The sequence below is a fragment of the Pelodiscus sinensis genome, chromosome Z (assembly GCF_052426305.1).
Source record: "Pelodiscus sinensis isolate ZL-2025 chromosome Z, ASM5242630v1, whole genome shotgun sequence".
NCBI lineage: Eukaryota > Metazoa > Chordata > Testudines > Trionychidae > Pelodiscus > Pelodiscus sinensis.
The window spans coordinates 15,972,166-15,996,349 of NC_143085.1; the positions used below are offsets into that span (position 1 = coordinate 15,972,166).

General features: G+C 43.3%; 1 protein-coding gene across 2 annotated transcripts in view; it reads right to left on the reverse strand.

The window, feature by feature from the left end:
- The window catches only part of TXNRD2 (thioredoxin reductase 2), a 75,838-nt gene that overhangs the window by 35,661 nt on the left and 15,993 nt on the right, over positions 1–24,184 (reverse strand). For both annotated transcript variants that reach the window (XM_075898330.2, XM_075898329.2), the window contains exons 9-11: positions 13,619–13,638; positions 13,140–13,231; positions 8,701–8,875 (exon numbers count right to left, since the gene is read on the reverse strand). In XM_075898330.2, coding sequence (XP_075754445.2) covers positions 8,701–8,875; positions 13,140–13,231; positions 13,619–13,638 — 287 coding nt within the window. The remainder of the gene's footprint in view (positions 1–8,700; positions 8,876–13,139; positions 13,232–13,618; positions 13,639–24,184) is intronic.

Genomic DNA, 24,184 nt, shown 5'->3' on the forward strand with positions numbered 1-24,184 from the left:
GAAGACCATCTCATTTTGCCTATGAAAATAACTTTGGGGTATTTCATAAAATTTGTTTTTATCAGTAGATAGGAACTCAAGACATGCACTTTCATATGTGCATTGGCAGGAGCCACTCCATAATACTTTTCAACAGATTCAAAGGAAATAGATAAAATCTGCTCCTTAACATTTCACCAAAGTGAAAATAGATGCATAACGGAGAATTTCACCCAACCATCAAAGTGGATGCATGGGGACGGAACAGCACAGCTTCTATTCTGTCAATGACTCCTACAGAAAAGATTAAAAGGAGGTGGTGGTACAAAGGTGCTATTGCAGTAAGTCTTGCAGGCATGGGTCCTCACTTTACCAGTGCCTCCAGGATGGAGTTTGAAGAGATAGTATTGGGAGAGACTATGGAGCCCTATTTCCTAAACCCTGCAACATTATTAGCCAAGGAAAGCCCACTCTGCTAGTGCTCCATCAGGCAGGAGTAACTACCCTCACATTTGAGATTCCCCAAATCCCACTAAAAGATGTCACAAGAAAATTATGAACCTCAGAAATCAAAGGGAATCCATTTCCCCATACCAACCACCAAGCCCTCTATAGAAAGAAATCACACCTGAACTTACCAACTTATTCATAGCTAGCTCAGAGCTAGAAAAAAATCACCCACCAGCACTGAGCATGCAAGAAGCAATCCCAAGACAATGGAGCCTGATGGAGGAACCTCTATAAGATGCTGTGAAGTGAAGAGGCTTTTGTGGTGGGGTGGTGAGATAGAATGCCACATGCCATTGATTAATTCAGACATGATTAATTAATGAGAGTTTCTTAAGATGTAGGCATCACATTACATTGAATGGCCAAGAAGTCACTATCACCTAACATATCTTTAAAACTAAAGCTGTTTGGTCCTCTTTTCTTTGATCTTGTCTCCTCCATTCTGAGCCTATCTGGCCCATCTAGGATTTAATAGTGGAACACATCACCCTATTATCTGAGCACCTTCCACAAAAGCTCATAGGACTAGACAAGGACCAGAGACTCGATGACCTACATGCACACATTGGGCTCTTCTGTTGACATCACCTGTTAGAAAGAGTGACCTAATGCTACAGCCATTTTTGGGATGGTTCAGGGAAGCTCTTTAGCAACATACAGGAACAAAAATATTTCAGAAAAGGAAGTGAATATTAGTTTCTCTAACTTAAGTTACAGGGAAAATTTAAGCAAAATTTGACATACAACTATTAAACCACAAAAATATAAGCCAAAATATTTTTAAGACTTCAACTAACAGAGGCAAATAAACAATTGCCAGGCTCCTTAACTTATCCTGTTGCACCTACGAGCTGTATCATGATAATACATCACTTATCACCAGCATAATAGTGAGTTAAAGATGGACTAGCAACTGTAATTCATAGTTCCTTTATTCTGTTTACATTGAGAGTTTTTAATATCAAGCTTTTATGAACACATGGTGATTTATTTTTGGAAAGCAAGAGGGAGGCATACAAACATATCTTTAACCAGTATGATCTGAGGCCCAACTACTGCACAGTTAGCTTGCTAAATGGGAACCATGAACTTGGAAGAAAGTGTCTTTATCTTTTATAAACACATCTGGTGTAGCTGCCCTACATGATTATTAGCTCCCACCCAGATCTGCAGTAACTAAATATCATCTAACACTTTTCACTGTACTTGGGATGTTATCTTTGATGAGGCAGGCAAATTCCAGTTTGAGTAATATGTTTTGCCTTCTTAAATTCCCCCTTGTAATTTCAAGTAGATACATTATTCTTCTATTCCTGTTACAAATAATTATGAAGTGTTGCTGTATGCAGCCAAACAGCTGCTGCGTTCATCCCTCAGGGTAGAGCATTTTAGTGGCTGATGAAGTAATCTGAACATGTAGGATCTGATTCTCCAGAGCTGTGCATTTTATATTCAGATGGTGCAGGTATAAATTACTCTATAAGACACAAAGCAGTGATGAACCAGGCCCCCATGTTGCAAGTGCTTTGAAGTCTTACAGAAAGAAAAGGTGCTATATTAACATTAAAAAGTTATCTGCATAATAGCAGATTTCAAAAGACTGCCTTTACAAAAGAGTCCCATTATCTTGAACTTGTGGGAATTTTTCTGAAACAACAGTGTTCTGATAGATGTTCAAATATGATGATGAGCAGTACATAACTGCCAGCATGGATAGAAGATTTATCTTACATGTCATTGAGAAACTTTAATGCATCTGTTCAGCAATGAAACATAGTCCCATTTGAGTAGTGATGGACAACCAAGACTAGTGAGCGGGCTGCATGAGTGGCCCTCTATCTCAGCAAGCTGCTTGATTGCCAGTCATGGGCAACTTGTGGCCTACTGGGGTTCCATCTGCTGCCCATGCACACCATCTCTGCCCCCATCCTCCTCTACCTCTCACACACTGGAGCCCCACATTTCCTACTCCTCCCCCTCCTTAACAGCACTTTTGGAACTAGTGTTGCCAGATAATTTCACAGAAAATACCAAAAATGGTGGGGAAAAAATGGGTTGAGCAAAAAAACAAAAACAAATCCACAACAGCACACGCACACAAAAAAGAGTCACTGTGCCTTTAAATCCCCACGCTCCCCCCTGCCTCCTCCAGATGCTGCAGGGAAAGAATGTCCCAAGTGAAACATTCAAGAGAAACATTTTACATGACCAGTATTTTCTGGGTTTTTTTAACCGGACAGAAGTCACAAATACTGGACTGTCCAGACCAATACCGGACACCTGACAACCCTATTTAGAACACTATGAATCAGCTGATTTGCAGTTGTTCAAATCCTTGGATGGAGGAAGGGAGAAGAGTAGGGATGGAGCACAAATTAGCAAATCAGTATGGGGCTCTAGTGCCGCAGTGTGCAAGAGGTGTGTGGAGGAGGGGACATACAGGGCTGTGTGGGTCACAGGTGGGACCCCTAGTGGCCCACATGCGGATCACAGGTTGCCCACCCTTGCATTTGAGCCTTTTAAATGACATTATGGAAGTGAGACAAGGCGAGTGACGTAATATCTTTCATTGGACCAACTCTGCATTTTGAAAGCTTGTCTCTCTCATCAACAGAAGTTAGACAATATGACAAAGATAAAAAGGTATTACCTCACCTACCTTGTCTCTCTAATGTCCTGGGACCAACATGGTTATGGTCACACTTCATACAAATATAGGAGTCTTACAAGCCCTGCTGGCTACATTAGGGCACATCTCCCAATTATTCTAACTGGTTTAAAAATCTGGTTCAGTTCAACTAGATTTAAAATTGTTTGGGGCACAACACATATCATGTTTTAGTGACTTGAGCCATACAAATGGAAAAGTTGAATAATTTAAAAATAGCTCAAGCAGGAGTGGTGAATGAATATCTAGGACAGTCGAAATCCTGTTCTATAAAATTTACAGATTGTACATTTTTAGCATACGGTAAATTTCATGAACAGCACTATCACATTTTCTTTAATAAACTTTACTTAACAAAATAGGCTCCTCTCACAGTGTTAAAACTATACAAGAAGATATCTTCTGTGTTTCAATTAAATTAATAACATTCTAGCATTGTTGTGACACTGTGTATCTAAACATTAAACAATGAAATTCAGGCCACAACTAGTTAACTGTAGAGGCTAATTTCTACCTAATGCTACAAGCTGACTTTTTTCAATCAGCATTGTAACTGGCACATCTGCAGACAGGAAATCCTCAACACTACTAAGTTTCCCAGTCTATTATCTGAGACACCTGGTATGGGTGTGTTGACACAGAGAAAAAACAATGATTCATATCCCGACTGCACATCAATTAACCAGCTTTATCAGTTAATGTGTTTAATTCTTAAAGGATGGAGTGCAAAAGTGAACACTGACAGGAAAATATTTTTCACTTATTAAATTTCCAGAATATAAACCAATTTAGTTACTCTAAAGTTGCTTTCTAATACTCAGTTTTACTTTGAATCAAAGCAGTGAATTGGATTTACATTTTAACTGACTTTCAGTAGCATATTAATGCATTTTATAGATTATGGTTAAGGTTAAAGCCAGGTTTCTTTTATCAGCTCGGTTTCAAACAGCACCCATTTCCAACTTTGCCAAAAACAATCTAATCTACCAGAAGTTTACAGGTGTGACTATAGACCCTGGTAGAATTTTACTGGAAAGTCTGGGACAAATCAGATAAGATGCTTGGGAAACATGCAAGTGTGAAAAATGAAATGACCTCAGTTCTTGAACATAATTCTAACGGTTTCCATCTTGTAGCACCTCTAAAACAGCATGAGCTTTCTGGTCTTGTCAAATACTGGTCTAGGGGAGGGGAATCAGTTATTAAAATAGTTTTAAATGGACCTTAAAGAACCCCATTATTTTCAGGTAGAGAGCCATAATAGTAGCCCTAACAAACTAAAGTTGATTCATAACATACATACCCCTCCCCACCTCATGTTGCAGGGATACAAAAAAGTTAGTTTTGCCCAGAAAAAGCGACAACTAGGATGGCACTTGTGGTCTATTGGACAAACCACAGAGTGCTGTAAGTTACAAAATCCAAGTTCCTACCAATCACAGATGTCATTGGCTCACTTGGTGAGCTTCGTCAAATCACAATCTCTTCAGTTCTCATGGATCAAGTAATTTAACCCATCATTATAATGCAATCACAACTGAGAAGAGAGAATAATACAGAAGTATTATAATTACATTTTTAAATAAATCATGGTAAAACTGATTTTTTTTGAGAGTCATACACATTCCTGAGTAACAAGTTTAAGTCTTATCTGGTTTGTTAAATGCAATCTGTTAGCCAGATTTCTCCCAGATTCAGCTGATGCATCCTGCGTGGAGCTTTACAAAAATCAAACACGATAGGTCCCATGCCCCAAAGAGAGCACAATCTAAATAAGGGCTTGCAGAAAATGAAGGCCAATTGACAATGGTGGTGATGGCAGAGTTGTGAAAGGTGAGGCAGATTTTTCCCCCCATTCTATGTACTGGAAGCTTTATGTTACACATTATTCAACACTTTGGATTCTATTTGAATTAATGCTTTGCATTTTCTATACATGTGATATAAATGAAGTGGAAAATCTTAATTGGGTGACTTATCTGGCATTGCCTGGGTGTGGCCCAAAGGCGGGGGGGGGGGGGAAAGGGCGGAGAGGGTGTAGAGAGGGAGAGAAGCCTCCCGGTGGCACTCCCCATGCTTGCCTGGGGAAGAAGGAGCCACACAGGCCTGATGGCACGGCCATGTTGGGCAGCCCAGTGGTGTTGAGGGGAGCAGGCTTGAGCTGCATTGCTCCAGGGGGACACCAGTGGTTCCCCTCTGCTCCTGGTCCATCAACGGAGCTAAGGAGGAAGGGTCTATGGCAGAGGGGGGGCACTCACCCGGGCTAGTGGACAAGATGGCAAGCCCCATGCCCAGTTATTCCCTCCCTCCTGGTGCGACTGCCCCCCAGTGGTCACTTGGCAGCACAACTGTCCCCTGTGCTCGCTGCTCCCAGTGGTGACTGTGCAGTGTTGTGTCCCTCCAATCAGACCCTCCATGTTTTGGAAAACAAATGAATTCCAGGAACATCCCATTATCCTTGCTCAAACAAACCCTGACCTTGCTTTAAGTTAGGATAGGAGAAGGCTGCATAACAAATTTGGTGGTCCTAGCTGTTACTGTTTAGTAACAAATGGACTTGCAGATGGACACTTCTTAAAAAAAAAGCGAGCGAGAGAGGGAGATTATGGCTCAGAGGGTATCATTCATTTCTGTACAGAAGACTGAGTCTGGAATTGGCTCTCCCACTTCAGGTGAGAGCAATTTCATAGAATCATAGAACCACAGAGCTGGAAGAGACTTCAGAAGGTCATCAAGTCCAGCTCCCTGCTCTAGGCAAGACCAATCCCAACTAAATCATCCCGGCCAGGGCTTTGTCAAGCCGAGACTTAAACATCTCTAGGGATGGAGACTCCTCTACTTCCCTAGGTTACCCATTCCAGTGCTTTACTACCCTCCTAGTGAAATAGTTTTTCCTAATATCCAACCTGGACCTCTCCCACCACAACTTGAGATCATTGCTCCTTGTTCTGTCATCTGTCACTACTGAGAACAGCCCCTCTCCATCTTCTTTGGAACCTCCCTTCAGGAAGTTGAAGGCTGCTATCAAATCCCCCCTCACTCTTCACTTCTGTAGACTAAACAGACCCAACTCCCTCAGCCTCTCCTCATAAGTCATATGCTCCAGCCCCCTAATCATTTTGGTTGCCCTCCGCTGGACCTTCTCCAATGCGTCCACATCCTTTTTTGGGAGGAGAGAGGGGACTTAGAACTGGACACAATACTCCAGATGTGGCCTCACCAAAGCCGAATAAAGGGGAATAATGACAACCCTGGATCTGCTGGCAATGCTCCTCTTAATGCAACCTAATATGCCATTAGCCTTCTTGGCTACAAGGGCACACTGTTGACTCATATCCAGCTTCTCATCCACTGTAACCCCCAGGTCTTTTCTGCAGAACTACTACTTAACTGGTTGGTCCCCAGCTTGTAACTATGCTTGGGATTCTTCCATCCCAACTGCAAGACTCTGCACTTCTCCTTGTTGAACTTCATCAGATTTCTTGTGGCCCAGTCCTCCAATTTGTCTAAGTCACTCTGGACCCTAACTCTGCCCTCAAGCGTATCTACCTCTCCCCCTAGCTTAGTGTCATCCGCAAACTTGCTGAGGGTGCAATCCATCCCCTCATCCAGGTCATTAATAAAGATATTGAACAAAACCGGTCCTAGAACCAAAACTTGGGGCACTCCGCTAGAAACCGACCACCATCCTGACATCGAGCCGTTGATCACTACCTGCTGGGCCCAGCCTTCTAGCCATCTTTCTATCCATCTTAGTGTCCATTTATGCAATCCACATTCCCTTAACTTGCTGGCAAGAATATTGTGGGAGACCGTATCAAAAGCCTTGCTAAAGTCAAGGTATATCACATCCACTAACTTTCCCACATCCACAGAGCCAGTTATCTCATCATAAAAGCTAATCAGATTGGTCAGGCATGACTTGCCCTTTGTGAATCCATACTGACTATTCCTAATCACTTTCCTCTCTTCCAAGTGCCTCAAAATGGATTCCTTAAGGATCCCTTCCATGATTTTTCCAGGAACTGAGGTAAGGCTGACCAGCCTATAGTTCCCTGAATCATCCTTCTTCCCTTTTTTGAAGATGGGCACTACATTTGCCTTTTTCCAATCATCCAGGATTTCTCCCGATCTCCACGACTTTTCAAAGATAATGGCCAAAGGCTCCTCAATGACATTTGCCAACTCCCTCAGTACCCTCAGATGCATTAAGTCCGGACCCATGGATTTGTGTACATTTAGCTTTTCTAAATAGTTCCTAACCTGTTCTTTACCCCACAAAGGGCTATCCATCTTCATCCCATCTTGCGTCACTTAGTGCATTAGTCTGGGAGCCCACCTTGTCCGTGAATACAGAGGCAAAGAAAGCATTGAGTACTTCACTTTTCCCTACATCATCTGTGACTAGGTTACCTCCTTCATCCAGTAGGGGCCCCACACCCTCTCTGATCACCTTCTTCTTGTTAACATGCCTGTAGAAACCTTTCTTGTTATCCTTCACATCCTTAGCCAGTCGCAATTCCATTTGCGCTTTCGCCTTCCTGATAACCCCCCCACCTCCGGCATTCTCGAGCTATACATTTAAACCCCTCCCTGATAATTTGTCCAAGTTTCCATTTTTTGTAATCTTCCTTTTTTTGCTTAAGTTCACCAAGGATTTCCCCTGTAAGCCAATCCGGTCTTCTACCATGTTTGCCTCTCTTGCTACGCAGCGGGATGGTTTCTTTCTGTGCCTTCAATAAGGCTTCTTTAAAATACTGCCAGCTGTCCTGGACTCCTTTCCCCTTCATGTTAGCATCCCAGGGGATTCTGCCCATCAGGTCTCCGAGGGAGTCAAAATCTGCTTTTTTGAAGTCCAAGGTGTATATTTTACTACTCTCTTTTCTTCCTTTGGTCAGGATCCTGAAATCTACCAGCTCATGATCACTGCTTCCCAGTTTGTCACCCACCTCTACTTCCCCTATTAGTTCCTCCCTGTTTGTGAGCAGAAGGTTAAGCTGCGCACGGTACCTGGTCGAATCCTTCAGCACTTGTGTCAAGACGTTATCCCCAACGTTCTCCAAAAACTTCCTGGATTGCCTGTGTATTGCCGTATTGGTTTCCCAACAGATGTCAGGGTGATTAAAGTCCCCCACAAGAACTAGTGCCTGCGATCTCGAAGGTGTGTAGAGGACAAAGAGTTGAGCTCTTAGAAAGTGTAAGATAGGAAAATACCTACAGCTACCAGATTTCTTGTGACATGCTGTGGGTCTTAGAGAAAGCTGCCTCTCTCTCTCTCTCTCTCTCTCTCTCCAGAATGGATGATGAGAACTGCAGTGGAGCACATGGAGTAGTAGAAATGGCAGCCCTCTCAAACATCAGGATAAAAAGAATTTTTGGATTGTAAATGAACAGGTCAAGCACAGGAGAGTGAGAACCAGTAGTCATGTGCTAATACCTGAAGAGGGACAAGATATCTGACAACATACAACACAAAGGGTGAGGGATTTCATTTCATGGAAAGCATTTTTTAAAAGTAATTATTTTAAAATAATTTAATTTACCTATTGCCCACATCACTGTGTCAAAATCATCCATTTCTTCTTTGCCAGAGTCAGCATATTTCCAAGTAACTTGCAGTTTTCCACTCTCCAGCTTTTCAACTTTACTTGGGGTGCATTTCTTTAAAAATCTTGTACCACAGGATTCCATATAATTCGTTACTAAAAAGGACATTTGCTGTGAAGTAAAAAAACTTAAATATTTTATTTAACAACAATGGTCAAGTCTTTTAAAAAATCCACAACTCATCTGTGTACCTAGTAAATACATCTATCACGTCAAACATACTTTGTTATTTCTATGCAACCTTGTCTATCTATACACAGAAAAAAGTTTTTCCTGTGGGATGACAGATTGACATCATCACATCACTCTGGCATCCAGTAGGACCCTGGCATGGACTTTCCCCCTTCCTTTGCAGGAAACCATTGCTGGCACGTTAATCTTGCTGGGTACGGGGTGTATTGAGGCTGGAGCGTTGGGCAGGTGACAGCTCAAGCGCTCTGGACCCTGTCCCAAGGCAGCTGGAAGTGGTGGTTCCCGCTGGGTCCCACAGTGTTGGGGCCCTGAGCGCAGTGAGGAGCTGCTGTCCTTGCGCCTATTGCCCATGGCCAGGCCTTGGCCCTCCGCTGGTGGCTGGAGGGGGTGTGAAAGGCCAGGGCTGGCTGCAACCATGGAGGGGAGTCAGGGAGGCCAGGGCTAGATGTGATCAGGAAGGAAGGTGAGGGGCCAAGAGGCTGAGGGAGGGAGGTCGGGCCTGGATGAAGCTGGAGAGGAATGCAAGGGGCCAAGAGCCATGGGCTGCAACTGGGGAGAAGGGTGGGGGGCTGAGGGACTGGAGCTGTGATCGGCGAGGTGGGTGACAGGGTGGGGCTAGCTGCAACCAGGGAGAGGGGTGAGGGGTCCAGAAGGCTGGGGCTGGCTGCGTGTGTGGTGGGGGAGAGCTGAGAGGCCAGGGTTGTCATAGCCCCAGGTGTCTGGGGGAAGGGGAAGAGCCTGGCACAGCCCCAACTCTCTGCTCCTTGGCAGTCAGGTCTGGCATGACCCTGGCCCCCTCCTCCCTGGCAGCTGGTGGGGGGGTTGGGGGAGGTGAGAGGCTAGGTCTGGGGTGGCCCTGGCCCACCCTGGTGGCCAGGGGGAGAGCAGGGCTTACTTACCCCCCAGGGGCTGGCATGATCTTGGCAGCCAGAGAGCTGGGGGGCTGATTGGCCAGGACTTGCATGGGCCCAACACTCCCCAGTGGCCAGGATGGGGGGCCTGAGAGGCCAGGGCTGCCTACCCCCACAGATAGGAGGGTTGGCAAGCATACTGAGCAGGGAGCATTGCCCCTCCTAGTAGTTTCCTTAAAAAAAACACACAAAAAAACCCTTGATAATTTTAATGTAAACAGCTGTGTCCTAAAGATCTTCTTTGTTTTGACTAGCATTGGCTTAGATAATATACCACCACTAGTCTCATTCAAACTGCATGGGAAATAAAGAGTAAAATATCATTGTGTAAAAATACAAATAAGGTGGTGGGGGTTTTTTTGGTTTGGTTTGGTTTGGTTTTTTTTGCATTAACAGAAAACCTAATATTTACACCTTGAGATTTCTCATTCTGTGCCAGGAAAATCCAGTGAGCTTGACAGAACTTAGGGATTTCTCACATGACAGACAAACTTAGGTCCTGACCAACTACAGAGACTACCAGTAATTTTCAGAATCAGTATATTTACATCCATAGTAAATCATGTCTTACAAAAGAGGGCGCCTCTGACTATTATTTCTCTTTAACAAACCAGCTTTTAGATAGCATTGCTTCTGCAGGTGACCAACTTCGTCCTATGCTCACCACTCCCCGCAGGTCAAGCAGTGAACAAAAAACAAATGTCTCAAACTCGAGACCCACAGATGTGTGAATGAACTGAATTATGTTGCTGCTTACGTTCAAATATAGACCAAGTGTATACAATTGCCCTGATGCCTTATTTACAACCAACTGTTCAAAATAATCAGACTGGGATTTTAAAACTGTTCAGTGTGATATAGACAGCTGACATGATCTACTGGATTGAGCACAGGTCAAAGAATCAACAAGTCCTAAATTGTCAACCTTATTCTGCTGACAGACCTATTGCATGCCCTTGCACCAGTCACATATTCTCTTCTTATAAATGGAATAAAAAGCTAAGTTATACTTAACTACCTCCCAGAGCACTGAGTGGATTCAAGTTTGTAGATCTTTTTTTAAAAATGTAAAGCAAGGACTGCTAGGTTGGCTTTTTTCCAAATAATTTCATACATATCCAAAGGTTATAAAAGATCAGCTAATTCAACTTACATTATCAGAATTTCAATTTTTCTGGTAATCTGAAAATGGAAACCTTTACATAACCCAACTAGCACAGAGCTTCCTTCTGGTACTATATCTATCACACATATCTGCAATAAATGTGAATCAATCAGGTATCCTAAAAAAGCTTTAGTATAAAAGAAAAATGGTGGTTTTTTAGTAGACAATTTTGATTAATATGTTTGAGTTAATATCACACCACTGTTGAGACGTGAAATGTCCCACTGACAGGTTTATTAAAAAATGTCATTATTGCTCTTGACTACAGTGAGCCAGGTTGTACGTTATCATATGATGAGGTGTTTATAATCTATATAAATGGATATTATCACAAAACCACTGACACAGAAAAAGTGCTGGTTCTTGGCTTATACATCACATTTTCAAGCTAAAAGTTGTGGCTGGCAAAACAGTAAAGCACAGGCCTATGATATTTCTCTTCTGAAACCTGATATATCAATATTACCTCATCCATCTCAACCTTGTTACAATCTCCAGACTTCTTTTGCCTCCAACCCTCTTTGCACTTAAACTATTATCTCATGTATTGCTTCTATCCATATAAGACAATATTTCCCAGGGAAAGGTTATTCTGTAAGTGTTTTGGAAGGGCCCACACATTTATGGAACTCTACTGTAACACGGGGTGGGACTCACTGCTGTGGCGCCTCCAGCTGGTCATTCTGGGAATTAGCTCTGCTCAATGCTGGAGCATCCACTTCCAGCTGATGTCTCACCTGCTGTTCCCTGTTTTCTGTTAATGGCTCTGTTATCTTATATTAGGACCTGCGTTCCTCCTAGACCATGGCACCTTCCCTCCGGGAACTCCATCCCACACTTTGGCAACCCCCAATCCATTATACTAACCTGGCCTCAGTGACCCTACTGCCAGTCATTGTCTAAGCCCATTACTTCAGGGACAAACTGCAGTCTGACAATGGTTACTAACCATAGGCAAGGAGGTAAGGACCTGATGCCTCTTCCTGCCATGGCTGCCTCCCTATAACTCAGGTTTCTGTTCCTGGACCTCAGCCTGGTACTACTCAGGCTGGAGCTCCCCGGCTCACCCTGCCTTTCCCCAGAACTGCTTTGTCCATTGTACCTCAGCTAGTAGGCAGCTGGATCCTGTTCCCTCCAGGACTGGAATGAGAGTTTCTCCAGCCTAGCCAGCCACCGTTTTTATATAGCCCTCCTGGGCTCTGATTGGCTCCCACAAGGTCTCTCATGATTGGCCCCTAGCTACAGCCCTCTCCCTGGGCTGCTTTAACGCTTTTTATGACAAGAGCAGAGTGTCTACTTCACAACATCAATAAATAACCTAAGATCTTATGGATTTATGATGTAGACTTCATAGCAAGATGAGGAGGAATCCCAGGATATTAGCCAGGTTAAACTATGTCTTGTGCCTTGTTTCAAATTCGTGAGATATTAGCCATATTTTATCATTTGCCCCATCCCATTTGTGCAGAAGTATGGAAAATACTATTTTAAAAAAGTTTACACTTATAAAACAAACCATAATCATCTACCACTTACAATTATTTTAAAAATCCAATTAAATACAGTGGGAATGACTTCTATATCTAATGTTGCATACTGGTTACTATTCTAAGCCTCTGTTTTCAGAATACTATCTTTCCAAAAGCTTCACCCTTCAAGCTGAAAATGTCTAGGCTTGTTATCTGTCTATGAGAGAACTATTTGGAAAGAATAAGCAAGAATGATTCAGACAGTACAAGAGTGGAAACTAGGCTAATTTGGGAGAGAAAGCTTTTGACTCTTTAAACCAGTGGTTCTTAACCTTACCGCAGCTTGCACCCGTTTGGTTCTCAAAATATGTTCTTGCATCCTTTATTAAAAATCGTTGAAGTAGGTCAGTTTTAAACCTAAGATATATCATAAAAACCTGGTATGTCTTGAACCCCCAGAAAGGGCATCTTGCACCCCTAGGGGGTGCATGCACCCCAGGTAAAGAACCACTACTTTAAACCATGGGACAATGAGAGCAAATCAAATTGGCCACTTCCCTTTTTCTTGAATTAAGTGGAAGAAAAAAAACCACCTCCCCCCATACACCTCAAGAGATTTAAACTGTAACAATTGTTACCTGATCAAACCCTCGAAGTGGGATACTTCTCATCATAACTGTGGTATCCTGTCCAATGCCTGTGAGAAAACCAGCACACTCAAGGGAAACATCTTGTGAATCATCAAATTAAAGGAATATAGATATGTTTTCAGATAAAAAACAACCAAAACAAGGATATTGCCACAAAGAAACCTAGATTATTCTAATCAATAAAATATCCATACTAAGAACACTGCTACCATATAAAAAAAGAACAAAAGCAAACTAGTGTTCATATTAGAGAAAACTTCATGAATAAATGTTTGCAAGACCCCCAGAATACACCATCATCAGTTCTGAATTCTCGTGACTATGCTGCTCAAAATGCTATTAATATAGTTTAGCTACTGATGCAGGTAAACAGTCTAAGAGCATGGGAATTTAGAAAACTGAAACTTCACAGAAAAGAATATATTCCAATGGTAATCATAAATCATTATACATTTTACAAAGGATACAACTGGCTCCAACCACCAACCTGTTAAGGAAAAAATATAGTAACAGAATAAGCTTATGCTCATTTTCACATAGTTGGTACAAAGTTATTTTCTTGTGTGTAGTATGATTACAAGATTACAGGTTTGAGCTTCACATATGACATTATTAAATAGGAATAGTATGTGGTTTGCATATACATATATTTTCAGTGTATCTTTCTGTGAGTCCATTTGCTTAAGAGCTCCTCCTAAACTGTAAGAGCTAGGACCACCAAATTTGGTATGCAGATTCCTCTGACCCTAACTTAAACCAGGGTTGGGATTTGGTTATGCCTAGAAAATGGGAATGGGACTATTTTCCATAACATGGAATGGGAAGGGTCAGAGAGCAGAGGAATGTGAAAGGGAAGGGCAGAGACAGGAGGGATGTGATATTGAGAGAAGACATTAGGGGCAGCTGCAACACAAAAAAAGTGGCCAGCAGTGCTGGAACTCTGCTATCTTACCTGCCACCAAACCAAGTAAGAAGCTCGCCTCCCTCCCCCCAACCCAAACCTGGAACCTGCCCCCCCTGTGGAGAGCCTGCAAGACAAGGGATGGGACCTGCTATTGAAGAAGCAGCATCTGGAGCCTAACCCCCCCCCACCCCCCCCCGATAGCCTACAGGCTGGGGAGGGGCCATTAGACTGCCCCCAGAGACTGGTGCCTCTATAGATAATCTGTAGGCTATAAAGGGGCAGCTGGAGATGGGAGCAACCCCTGGAGCCTGGCCTCTCCCCCAAACAGCCTAAAGAAACGGGGGAACCTGCTGGAGGAGGAGTAGCCTCTAGAGCTTTGTCAGACAGGCTGCAGGCTGTAGAGGGGCCGCTGGAGGCCACGGGCAGCCCCTGGAGCCTCACCTCACCCCAAGACAGTCTGTTGGTGGTAAAGGGGCCATTTACCACCATAGACCCTGTAGACCTTGGGGGGACCTGAATATTGGGACAGCCTGCTGAGCCTTGGCAACCCCCTGGAGCACCCTCCCAAAACAGGCTGCAGAATGAAGGGGCCTCTGGAGACTGGGGATAGACCCTGAAGCGCCGCACCCTTCAAACCAGCTACAGGTAGGGGTACAGAGGGACAGCTGGAGGCTGGGGCTAGCCCACAGCGTGCCACTCCCCCCAACAACACTGCCCTAAGCAAGGCAACACTGAGTACCTGCAGGCCAGGGGGAAGCAACAGCAGGCCAGGGGCTGCCCCCCAGACACGCTGCAAATGAAATTGGATTTTTTGATTTTTTAAAAATATCCTTAAAATAAATTTTTCAATTAAAAATAAGTTACAAACAAATCTTATCACAAACATTGTACACCTACACTTACAGTCATAAAAATGAATTAATGACTCTAGTTTATCCAGCCTAACAAACAACTCTTGCATCTGGGTCTGCCGTTTCTGCTCCTCAGCAGATTAAGATGTGAGAGAGACACATACTGGATAGGATTGTTTTTGTTCTCTGCTTACGTGGTGGTAGCCCTGAGCCAAGCATGGAATAATTAGTTAAAATAGTATCTAAAGACAGAGAACATATAGGAAAGGATGGTGGCAGCATAGAAAGGAACAGTGGAGTAGACTGAAAAAAAAGGAAGCATAGATAGAGCTTGTGATATTCACCGACACTTTTGCTATAAAAAAACGTCCATGGTTTCTGGGTATATAAGAGACCCTATCTGGAAATATTTTGAAGAAATTCATTCCTGGGTAAATGTATCAAGTGTAAGCTGTGCAAGGAGATGATATAGGGCCCAGTTGCAAAAATGAAACATCATAAGAAAAGCTTTTTATTGGGAGAAAATGATGTGGATAGATGTCTGAAGAACAATGTGGATCATTCTTCAATATTCTATGGCTTTTAGCTTAAATGTGATTTAACAAGTAAATTCCCAAGCTGTTTGTTATGTTAGATGTTGCTAGAAAAAAAGTTTAGCTTAGCCAATCATTATGGCTTGTTTCATGAACTAGGTTTAGACTCCATCACCCAAATATACAGTAAAGAAAGATGCAGTAAGAGAAATCTAGAGTTGCCAGTTGCCATTGAATGTCATTTTCTTATTTTATATTATATAATACTGTACATGCTCCTTATATTGGACAATCATGGTCAATACTATAATGGTGATAACATAAATCTATTCCCTATTTTACTTCAGCATAACTTAGTTTCCCCCAAAGTACCCAATCCTATGCTTGTTTTCAATGAAGCTTATGCCAAAATTAAGTGCACTCTAAGCACAGTCAGTTTTGGAATCAGATCTGTATCAAAACGGCAGTGGGAGTGGGGAAGATGAGAGCTAGCCGTAGAAATTTTATGGACACCATTCATTTAGTATTCTGAAGACGTTTCTGCTAGAGTTAATAAAATTTGAAATGAAAAAACAAAAAGTTTAAGGACAGCCCTTAGCCAGCAACTCAGAAAACTGCTGCAACTGCAAAATGTTAAACATTTATGCAATACTTATGATTTAGTTTAATAAAATACAAGTGCTATTGTATTTGTGTGTGTGATTTAGTTCTTACTATTCCCAATTTACTGCTGCTGCATCTGCAGCTTGACACAGGTAGCGAGTACAGTAGACTTCCGATAATCCGGAACCTATGGGACCTACGTGGTGCCGGATTATCAGATATGCTGGACTATCAGGAGGTACTATAAGCTGGTTATATATATACTGTATATAAAGTGTTCCTAGCCCTTTTTATTGTTCATACTGTATACAGTATACTGTAATGTTTTAGTTTTTTTTAAGCCTTTTTTATCCTTTTTGCTCAGTTCAGCTGCTGCTGCTGTTACCTTGTTATTCATTTTTTGCAGAAGCTCACTCACTAGGCTCTTGCCATTTTGATGCCGGACTATCAGGAGTGCCGGACTATTGGATGCCGGACTATTGGAGTTTTACTGTACTATGTACTATTTCCTAAATTTAAAAAAAAAAAGTTATCTAAAAAAGTTACACAAAATGCACCTTCCTAAATGTGGTAAAATGCTGTACTGAAGTGCAAATTAACATGGTTTAGTGATCGGATTTGCATCATTGCTTGGAGGAATACGTGAAGTAGTATCAATGGGAAATTTGCTTTAAATCAATTTTTTAAAATGATTTAAATCACTTTAATTTTTTTAAATCAATCAATCTACTCTGTTAAAAACAGAGTTGTTTTCTTTTCTTTCTAGAAATATATATAAAAAGCTTTTCCTGCAGGATGAGTGTGACATCATTGTGTCACTCTGAGCCCCACAGCCACCCTCTCCTCAGCCATCCAGACTCCTCCCTTCCGCCCCCATGGTGGGGGCTGCGTGACTTCCCTGGTGCTGGGAGGAGGGGGGGAGGCAGCAGCCATACTGTTTAACCCATGCTCCTCTGGGGAGGAGTCAGGAGCAATGTCCCCCAATGGGGGGGGGGGGAAAGAAGAGTTCTGGAAGCTGTGCACCTTCCTCCCTTGTGTGGGGAGAGGGTCCAGGAGCCACATCTCCCTCCCACATCGTGGGAGGGGAAGGAGGGCCGGGAGCCCATGAGGCCTCCCCCTTCATGGCTGGAGTGAGAGAGCTGGGTCTGCTTTGGCCTGGCACAGCCCCCCAGTGACCAGAGAGATGGGGGTCAGAGCCGGGCCCACTCTGGGCCCTCCTCAGTGGCCAGGGGTGGGGGAAGAGTCGGGGTGGCCTCAGACACTCCTGGACAGCAAGGTGGCACGGGTAGGGTTACCAGATGGTTTAACCAAAAATACCAAACATCTCCCCCCCCCCACCCCCCAAAAAAAAACTCTACCAGGGGAAAAATTCTGTTAAGGGGAAAAAAAGGGGGGGGGAGACCAAAGTTGTTGAGAAAAAAAAGGACCCCAAAAGTTATTCAGCAAAATGAATAAAACAGCATGGCCCCTTTAAGTGAGAGGGATTGAGCACTAAGACCCAGGAAAGGCATTGCTTCCCCTTGCTTCAGGTCTTTTGGCAGGCAGCCATTTTGTTTTCTTGATCAAGCCCCTACCCCAGGTAAGCAGAGGGTTCGAGGGCGGGGGGCCGAAGAGGGAGTGGGGGCTGGGCCCATTTGCCAAGCGTGTCTTAGGGTTGCCAGGTGTCTGGTATTTTCGCCTCCTGGCAGGGAAAAAAAACCTCAGAAAATCCCAGGCATTTCAGGTGTTCGGTATTTTCTGATATTTTTACTGGACAGGAGGCAAAAATACCAGACTGTCCAGGTCAATACCAGACACCTGGCAACCCTAGGCAGGGGACAGGGAAGAGCTTTGGCCCAAACCAACCCCCTGTAGGCTTCTCCCAGGTCAGCTGTGGCCTCGGCCCAATGCCCCAGTGGCCAGGGGGCGAGAGCCAGGCCAGCTTCAGCCAGGACCAATCCCCCGGCAGCTGAGGGGGTGGTGGTGAGAGCCATGGCAGGCCCTGGCTGCCATGCCTCATAGGGTTCCCAGATGGTTTTAACAAAAAATACCAAACATCACCCTCCCCCTGCGAAAAACAAAACACTGGGAAAAAATTCTGTTGAGGAAAAAAATGGGGGGGGGGGGAGGGGACACCAAAGTTGTAAAATAAAAAAAAAGGGGGGGCACGCTCCTCACTCCCCCAACAGATGCAGCAGGGGAAAATTGTCCTTGACAGGCTTCCGTATGCAGGAAAAAGGAAATACTGGACATTTCATGTGTCCGGTATCTTCTGAGTTTTTTTTTTTTAAACCAGACAGGGGACCTGAATACTGAACTTTCTGGACAAAAATTGGACACCTGGCAACCCTAATGACTTGACCTGGCCATCCCCAGTGGCTAGGGGGAGCCAGAGTTGCTATTCCTAGAGAGAGTGGTTTGTGAGTTGCTATCCTCAGAGAGAGCAGAGAACACCGTCTCCTAGTTATTTTGTAAAATAAAACATCTAAAACACATTCTGCAGAACAAAACAGATAAAAGCACACAAGTGAGAATAATAAAGGGTTAAAATGAATCATGACTAAACATTTATTGGGGGCCAGAGCGGGGTGAGAAGTCTCAGCCTCCTCCCCCAGGGCCTCAGCATTCACAGAAGCACATGGCCCTGCAGCAACTGGCTTCACTGAGTGCCAAGTGCGGGAGCTGGAGGTGTGGCAGGCCAAATCCAGCCTGCAGATCATTTTTTGCCTAGCCCTGACCTACTAAGTATTTGTACAACATATTATGCAATGGGTTCATGGTTCACATTGGGGTATCTAGATGCTCTATCAACACAACTAACAGAAAATGGGATTGCAATGAAAATAGAGGATCTGTGACTCTATTTACCTGTTTTCTATGTGAGTTTCACCCATTAAGTCAGTGTGTTATGAATACTGCAGTCAGTAGATCTAAGCAACGTCCACTTGGCTTATACTACTGACGTAACTCAAATCTCATAGCTTAGACTGACTTCTTCTCATAGCTCAGACCTGGCTTCAAAGTGGTTACCTAAAAGAATAGATCAGTTGTGGGATTTTGTTTCTTTTTATTTCCCTTAGTAAAATTTTACTTTCAACTTAAAGTCTTTTTGCCCTTACCTACCTCTTTATTCTGTTTAGCCATGGTGGCTTTTTTTTTAAAAAAAAATTTTGGTCATACACATAGTTTGAGCTTCTATTACATTGTTTTAAAAAAGTTTCTATGGTGTTTGTAGGCATTTCACTCTTAACTGTCCCTGTTAATTTCTGCTAACCTAGTCTGTTCATTTTTGTATAGTTCCTTTTTTTGAAATTAAATGCTATAGTGGTAGGTTTCTCAGGTACTGTATTCCTCACCACCTGCAAGGATGGTCAATAATATAGAGCAGTGTTTCCCAATTGGTGCTCTGCGGAACACTGAGGTTCCGCAAAATGAAAGCAAGGGTTCCACGAAAAGTAGGCACTCTCCTGCCTCCTCTTAAAGAGACAGAGTCGCAGCAGGAATCATGGTGCTGAGAGTCTTTTTTTTTTTAAGCAATTCTAGGGGTTCCATGGCCAAATAAAATTGGAAAACACTGATACAGACAGAGGTCTATATAATCATTAGTGATGCAGAGAAACTGGACAAGGCAGTTTTGTGTACCACCCTCTTCCCCCAACAAGAACCAGGGATCTCCCAATTAAATTAATAGATGGCAGGTTTAATACAAACATAAGGAAGTACTTTTTCACACAATGAACAATCACTTAATCAGTTTGAGGAACTTGTTACCAGGTGATGTGGTGAAGGCCAAAATTATAACTGGATTCAAAAAAGAATTAGGTGAGTTAATGGAGGATAGATTCAGCAATGGTGATTAGCCAAAATGATCAGGGATGCAGCCACACTCTGGGTATTGCTGTTTTTCAAATGCTTGTAACACTACTTTATTCCGTGCAGTCATAATCCTGACAGAGGAAATAGCAACAGTAGCGCCAAGAATAAAGATTCCTTGCCCTATTGACAATGTTCAATGGGGAACATTTGGTACTTTGAACCCAGAATTCATAAATGCGGGCACAGGAGCATTAGGCTGTTCCCCTTCAAGGAAGACTCTTGCTATTCATTTAGAGCAGGGGTGGCCGCATGCGGCTCTTTGCTCAAAGAAATGCGGCTCTTGCTAGTTTGGAGCCGTATGCCCCGACTGCTCATGGCTGCTCTGCACATGCACCCCAGCGCCTATAGGGGAAAACACATGGCTGTGGTGGCCCTGGTGAGACCCAGGAATTGAGTTAGAGCAGGGAGGGGGAGAGCGGTGCTGGGGGTCCCTGGCTCTGGGGGTGCATTGGTTAAAACAGAGGGAGTGGGGGTGCCTGGCTCTGGGATAGGGGAAGGGCATTAGGTTAGAGCTAGTAAGGCTGGGGATGCCTGTCTTTGCAGGAGGGGAAGGGCATTGGGTTAAAGCAGGGGGGCTGGGATGCCTGTCTCTAAGGGGTGGGTGAACTGGGTTAGAGCAGAGGGGGTAGGACTGCCTGGTTCTACAGGATGGGGAGGGCATTAGGTTAGAGCAGGGGGGCTAGAGGTGCCTGCCTCTGGGAGAGAGGTGCGTATATTGGGTTAGAGCAGAGAGTTGAGGGTACCTGGCTCTGGGAGAAGGGTGGGTGCATTGGGTTAGAGTGAGGGGGTGGGGGAAGCTGAAGCGCCTTAAAATCAAAGTCTTCATGAATGCAGAATAAGGCAGCAGACACAGATGTTGTATTTAAATTTCAAGGGGAAAAAAGGGGGAGAAGAATCAGCATGTACCTGGTTTACACTTTGTTTCTTTAAAGAAAATTCAAAGGCTGTTTGCCAGGCTAAAGCAATTATTCTGAAATCTGAGTCTCTCCCTTGTTGTTTTTTAACCTCTCACATTTGCAGTCTGGGACAGATCTCAATTTTTAGAACTGTAAAAAAGCCATAAACTTCATGGCTGTGTCTACACTGGCACGATCTTGAGCAAAAGCAGCCGCTCTTGCGCAAAAACTTGCTGCCTGTCTACTCTGGCCGCGTGTTCTTGCGCAAGTAAACTAATGTTCTAATGTATGAAATCAGGGCTTCTTGCACCAGAAGTCTGATGCTATCACTCAGGAATAAGCCCTCTTGCACAACTGTTCTTGCGCAAGAGGCCAGTGTAGACAGGCACCATGAATTTCTAGCGCAAGAAAGCCCTATGGTTAAAATGGCCATTGGTGCTTTCTTGCACAAGAGAGCATCTACACCAGCATGGATGCTCTTACACAAAAGCACATCTCTTGCGTAAAAGCACATGCCAGTGTAGACACTCTCTTCTGGAAGAGTTTTTGCAGAAGAACTCTTCTGCAAAAGAGTTTTTGCATGAGAATGCGCCACTGTAGACATAGCCATGCAGAAGTTAAAAAAAAAAAAAGAGGAAACAAGCTGGAGTGAAACAGGCACTTCAAATTGTGCTAATTTACTTCTCAGTTCAGTTTAATTAAAAAAAAACCCTCATAGGACATAATAGGGCAGTAGCATTAAATTTAAAATACGGTGGGGATGTTTATTTTCAGTGTGAGAATATTACAGTATTTTCAAAGGGTTTTCTTTTTATTTGATGTTTGTTCCTCGTCTCTGAAGATATATGGCCTGGCGTTAATTTTTTAAGTGACAAGAGACTTCTTTATTGGTTTTTGTCCAAAATGTCCTGTAATGTTATTTTTATCACTACATTTTGTGTAATTAATAGACAGACAGACAGACGGCTCTTTGCATTCTATCCACAACTATTTTGGCTCAGTCTCTAACTGTTTGGCCACTGATTTAGAGGTTAATAGTCCATAGCCTAGAACAGCTATTTCAGGCCTCACAACAACTACAGTTTGAAAAAGACTTGTCAGTTTGATAAGCATACTAAACCCTTTACTTTGACATAATATTTCATCCTCCTTGTTTGCATAGCAAACACATACCTCTGGGGGGGGGGGGGAAATCACTCTGCTACCTGTGATGTGCCCAGTCTTGAAGCCTTACCTGGCAATACCCAGACAGCTGCCAGATATTTGCTTCCACCCAAGTCTACTGAAGTTGGGTGAGATGACAACATCCACAAGAACTCTGATTGGAAGACCAATCAGCTCCATCAGTTCATGCAAATGCACTGAGCCAAGAGGAAGGGCAAGAAGTTTGGCTGAGAAACAAGGTAGTTTCCTGTTGTGGCTTTGCTGAACTCGACTCTTCTCCTGGCTCCTCTCTTATTTCCATCTTCACTCCTGTTTCTACCTTGCTTCCACTCAATACCTGATCCTTTGCTTTTTCCTCCCCTCCATTTGTTAGTGAGCAGTTCTGATTCTGACCCTGGCCTCCTCTTTCTGATTCCAGCTTGACCCTTAGCTCTGACATTTGGCATCTGACCTCAACTCTGCTTCCTGATTCTGACTCTGGATTGACCCCTGACTATAACAACTGATAATTGACTCTGGTGCTGACCTCTGCCTTCATTCCACAGCCTGGACTGCTGTTGGGCCCATTAGACCCAACTTCTGCTCTGACTACTAGTGGTAGTAGCTAACTACTATGATAGTAGAAAACTAATAGTGTAACTGCATTTGGATTAAAGAAATAAAGTACTGTAATAGGGATCTCTACGGGGTAGCCGAGTTAGTCTGTAGAGGATAAACTTAAAAAACAACGAATAGTTTGGTAACACTTTATAGACTAACAAAACATGTAGATGGTATCATGAGCTTGAAGTGGGCTGTGCTCACAAAAGCTCAAGATACCATCTACATGTAATAGGGATGTGAGCAACTAGTCAACTAATCAACTATCTGAGAAGCAAATGCTTATCAGATAGATGACATGTTATTTGACTAGTCGCTCCCCCATCCCCCGCCTCTATCAGAAAGAGGAAGCAAAGGGGGGGGGGAGGAGTGCTTCAAAGCAACAGTGCCCAGGCTCCATTCAGCATTTTAAAGTAGTAGCACCACATGAAGCCTGCGGTCAGCTAGGGATTCCCCCACTGGCCCTGGGCTGCCTGCAGCATTTAAAAGTAGCAGCACCGCATGGAGCTCGGGGTCACCTGGGGATTCTGACTCTGGGCTCCATGCAGCACTGTCACTTTGAAATGCCGCAGGGAGCATGGGGCCTGTGGAGAACTGCTTGAATTCCCTGCTGGTCCCATGCTTCCCACACAGCACTTTTGCCTTTGAAGTGTAGCAATAGTCCTGGGGTTCTTCCTGCACTTCAAAGGCGGAAGCTTATTGGCTAATTTAACAGTTGATGCAAATTGCACTGACTATTCAATTAGCCAGTTTAAATTTAGATTAACATCCCTATACTGTTACATAAATCCTCTCAAAATATAATAGCCTCTCTTCAAGATCAATGAAATATTGAACATTAAAAGACAAATGCCAGATAGTGCAAACTCAGTTGTGGGTGGCCTATGAAACTGGCTGTCTGTATTTTTGGAAGAGGCAAGGTGATGCTAGAATGGCTAATTCAAATGACAGTGCTAATCCTTACAAGTAATAATAATATAATTCCATTTTTAAAAATGGTTCTCTCTCAGAATACTGTTCTGTGTGCCCTGATGAAATCAACTCACTTTCACCAACATCATGAGAGCTGGGTGACAGGAAAGTGCCTAGAGTTATTATCTGAATCAATGCTGATAAATCTTGTGAAGACAGTTGAAGCTTGCAACTGTCCAGTTACTGTAAGGAATTACTTAATTTTTATAATAGATAGGCTCAGGGGATCAGACCAAGATTTGATTAACTTAAAAAAAATCTGAAAAGGATAAACTACTCCATCCAGAAGTCTTGCAGAGTATTAGGCTTCTTTTGGTCTCCCATGCAGTACATTATTAAACATTTCTGCACTTCTGTATCAAGAAACCTAGCAACAAGATTATTAAACCAATGAGAAAATGACTGACATTTAAATGTCTAGAAAAAATTTGCATTAGTTACAGAATCTGGCATTTGAAACTCAGGCCATTATTCTAACACAAACAAAAAATGTAATACATCAGAAGTCATGCAAAGAGTGAGAGGAGAGGATGGATTAACATTTTAAGAACTCATTTGCATTCAAAATGCAGACAGGACAACATAGTACCACTGGTTGAGCATATAGCTCATGCTAGCCACATGTGGCTATTTGGTCAGTTAAGTATGGCTAATT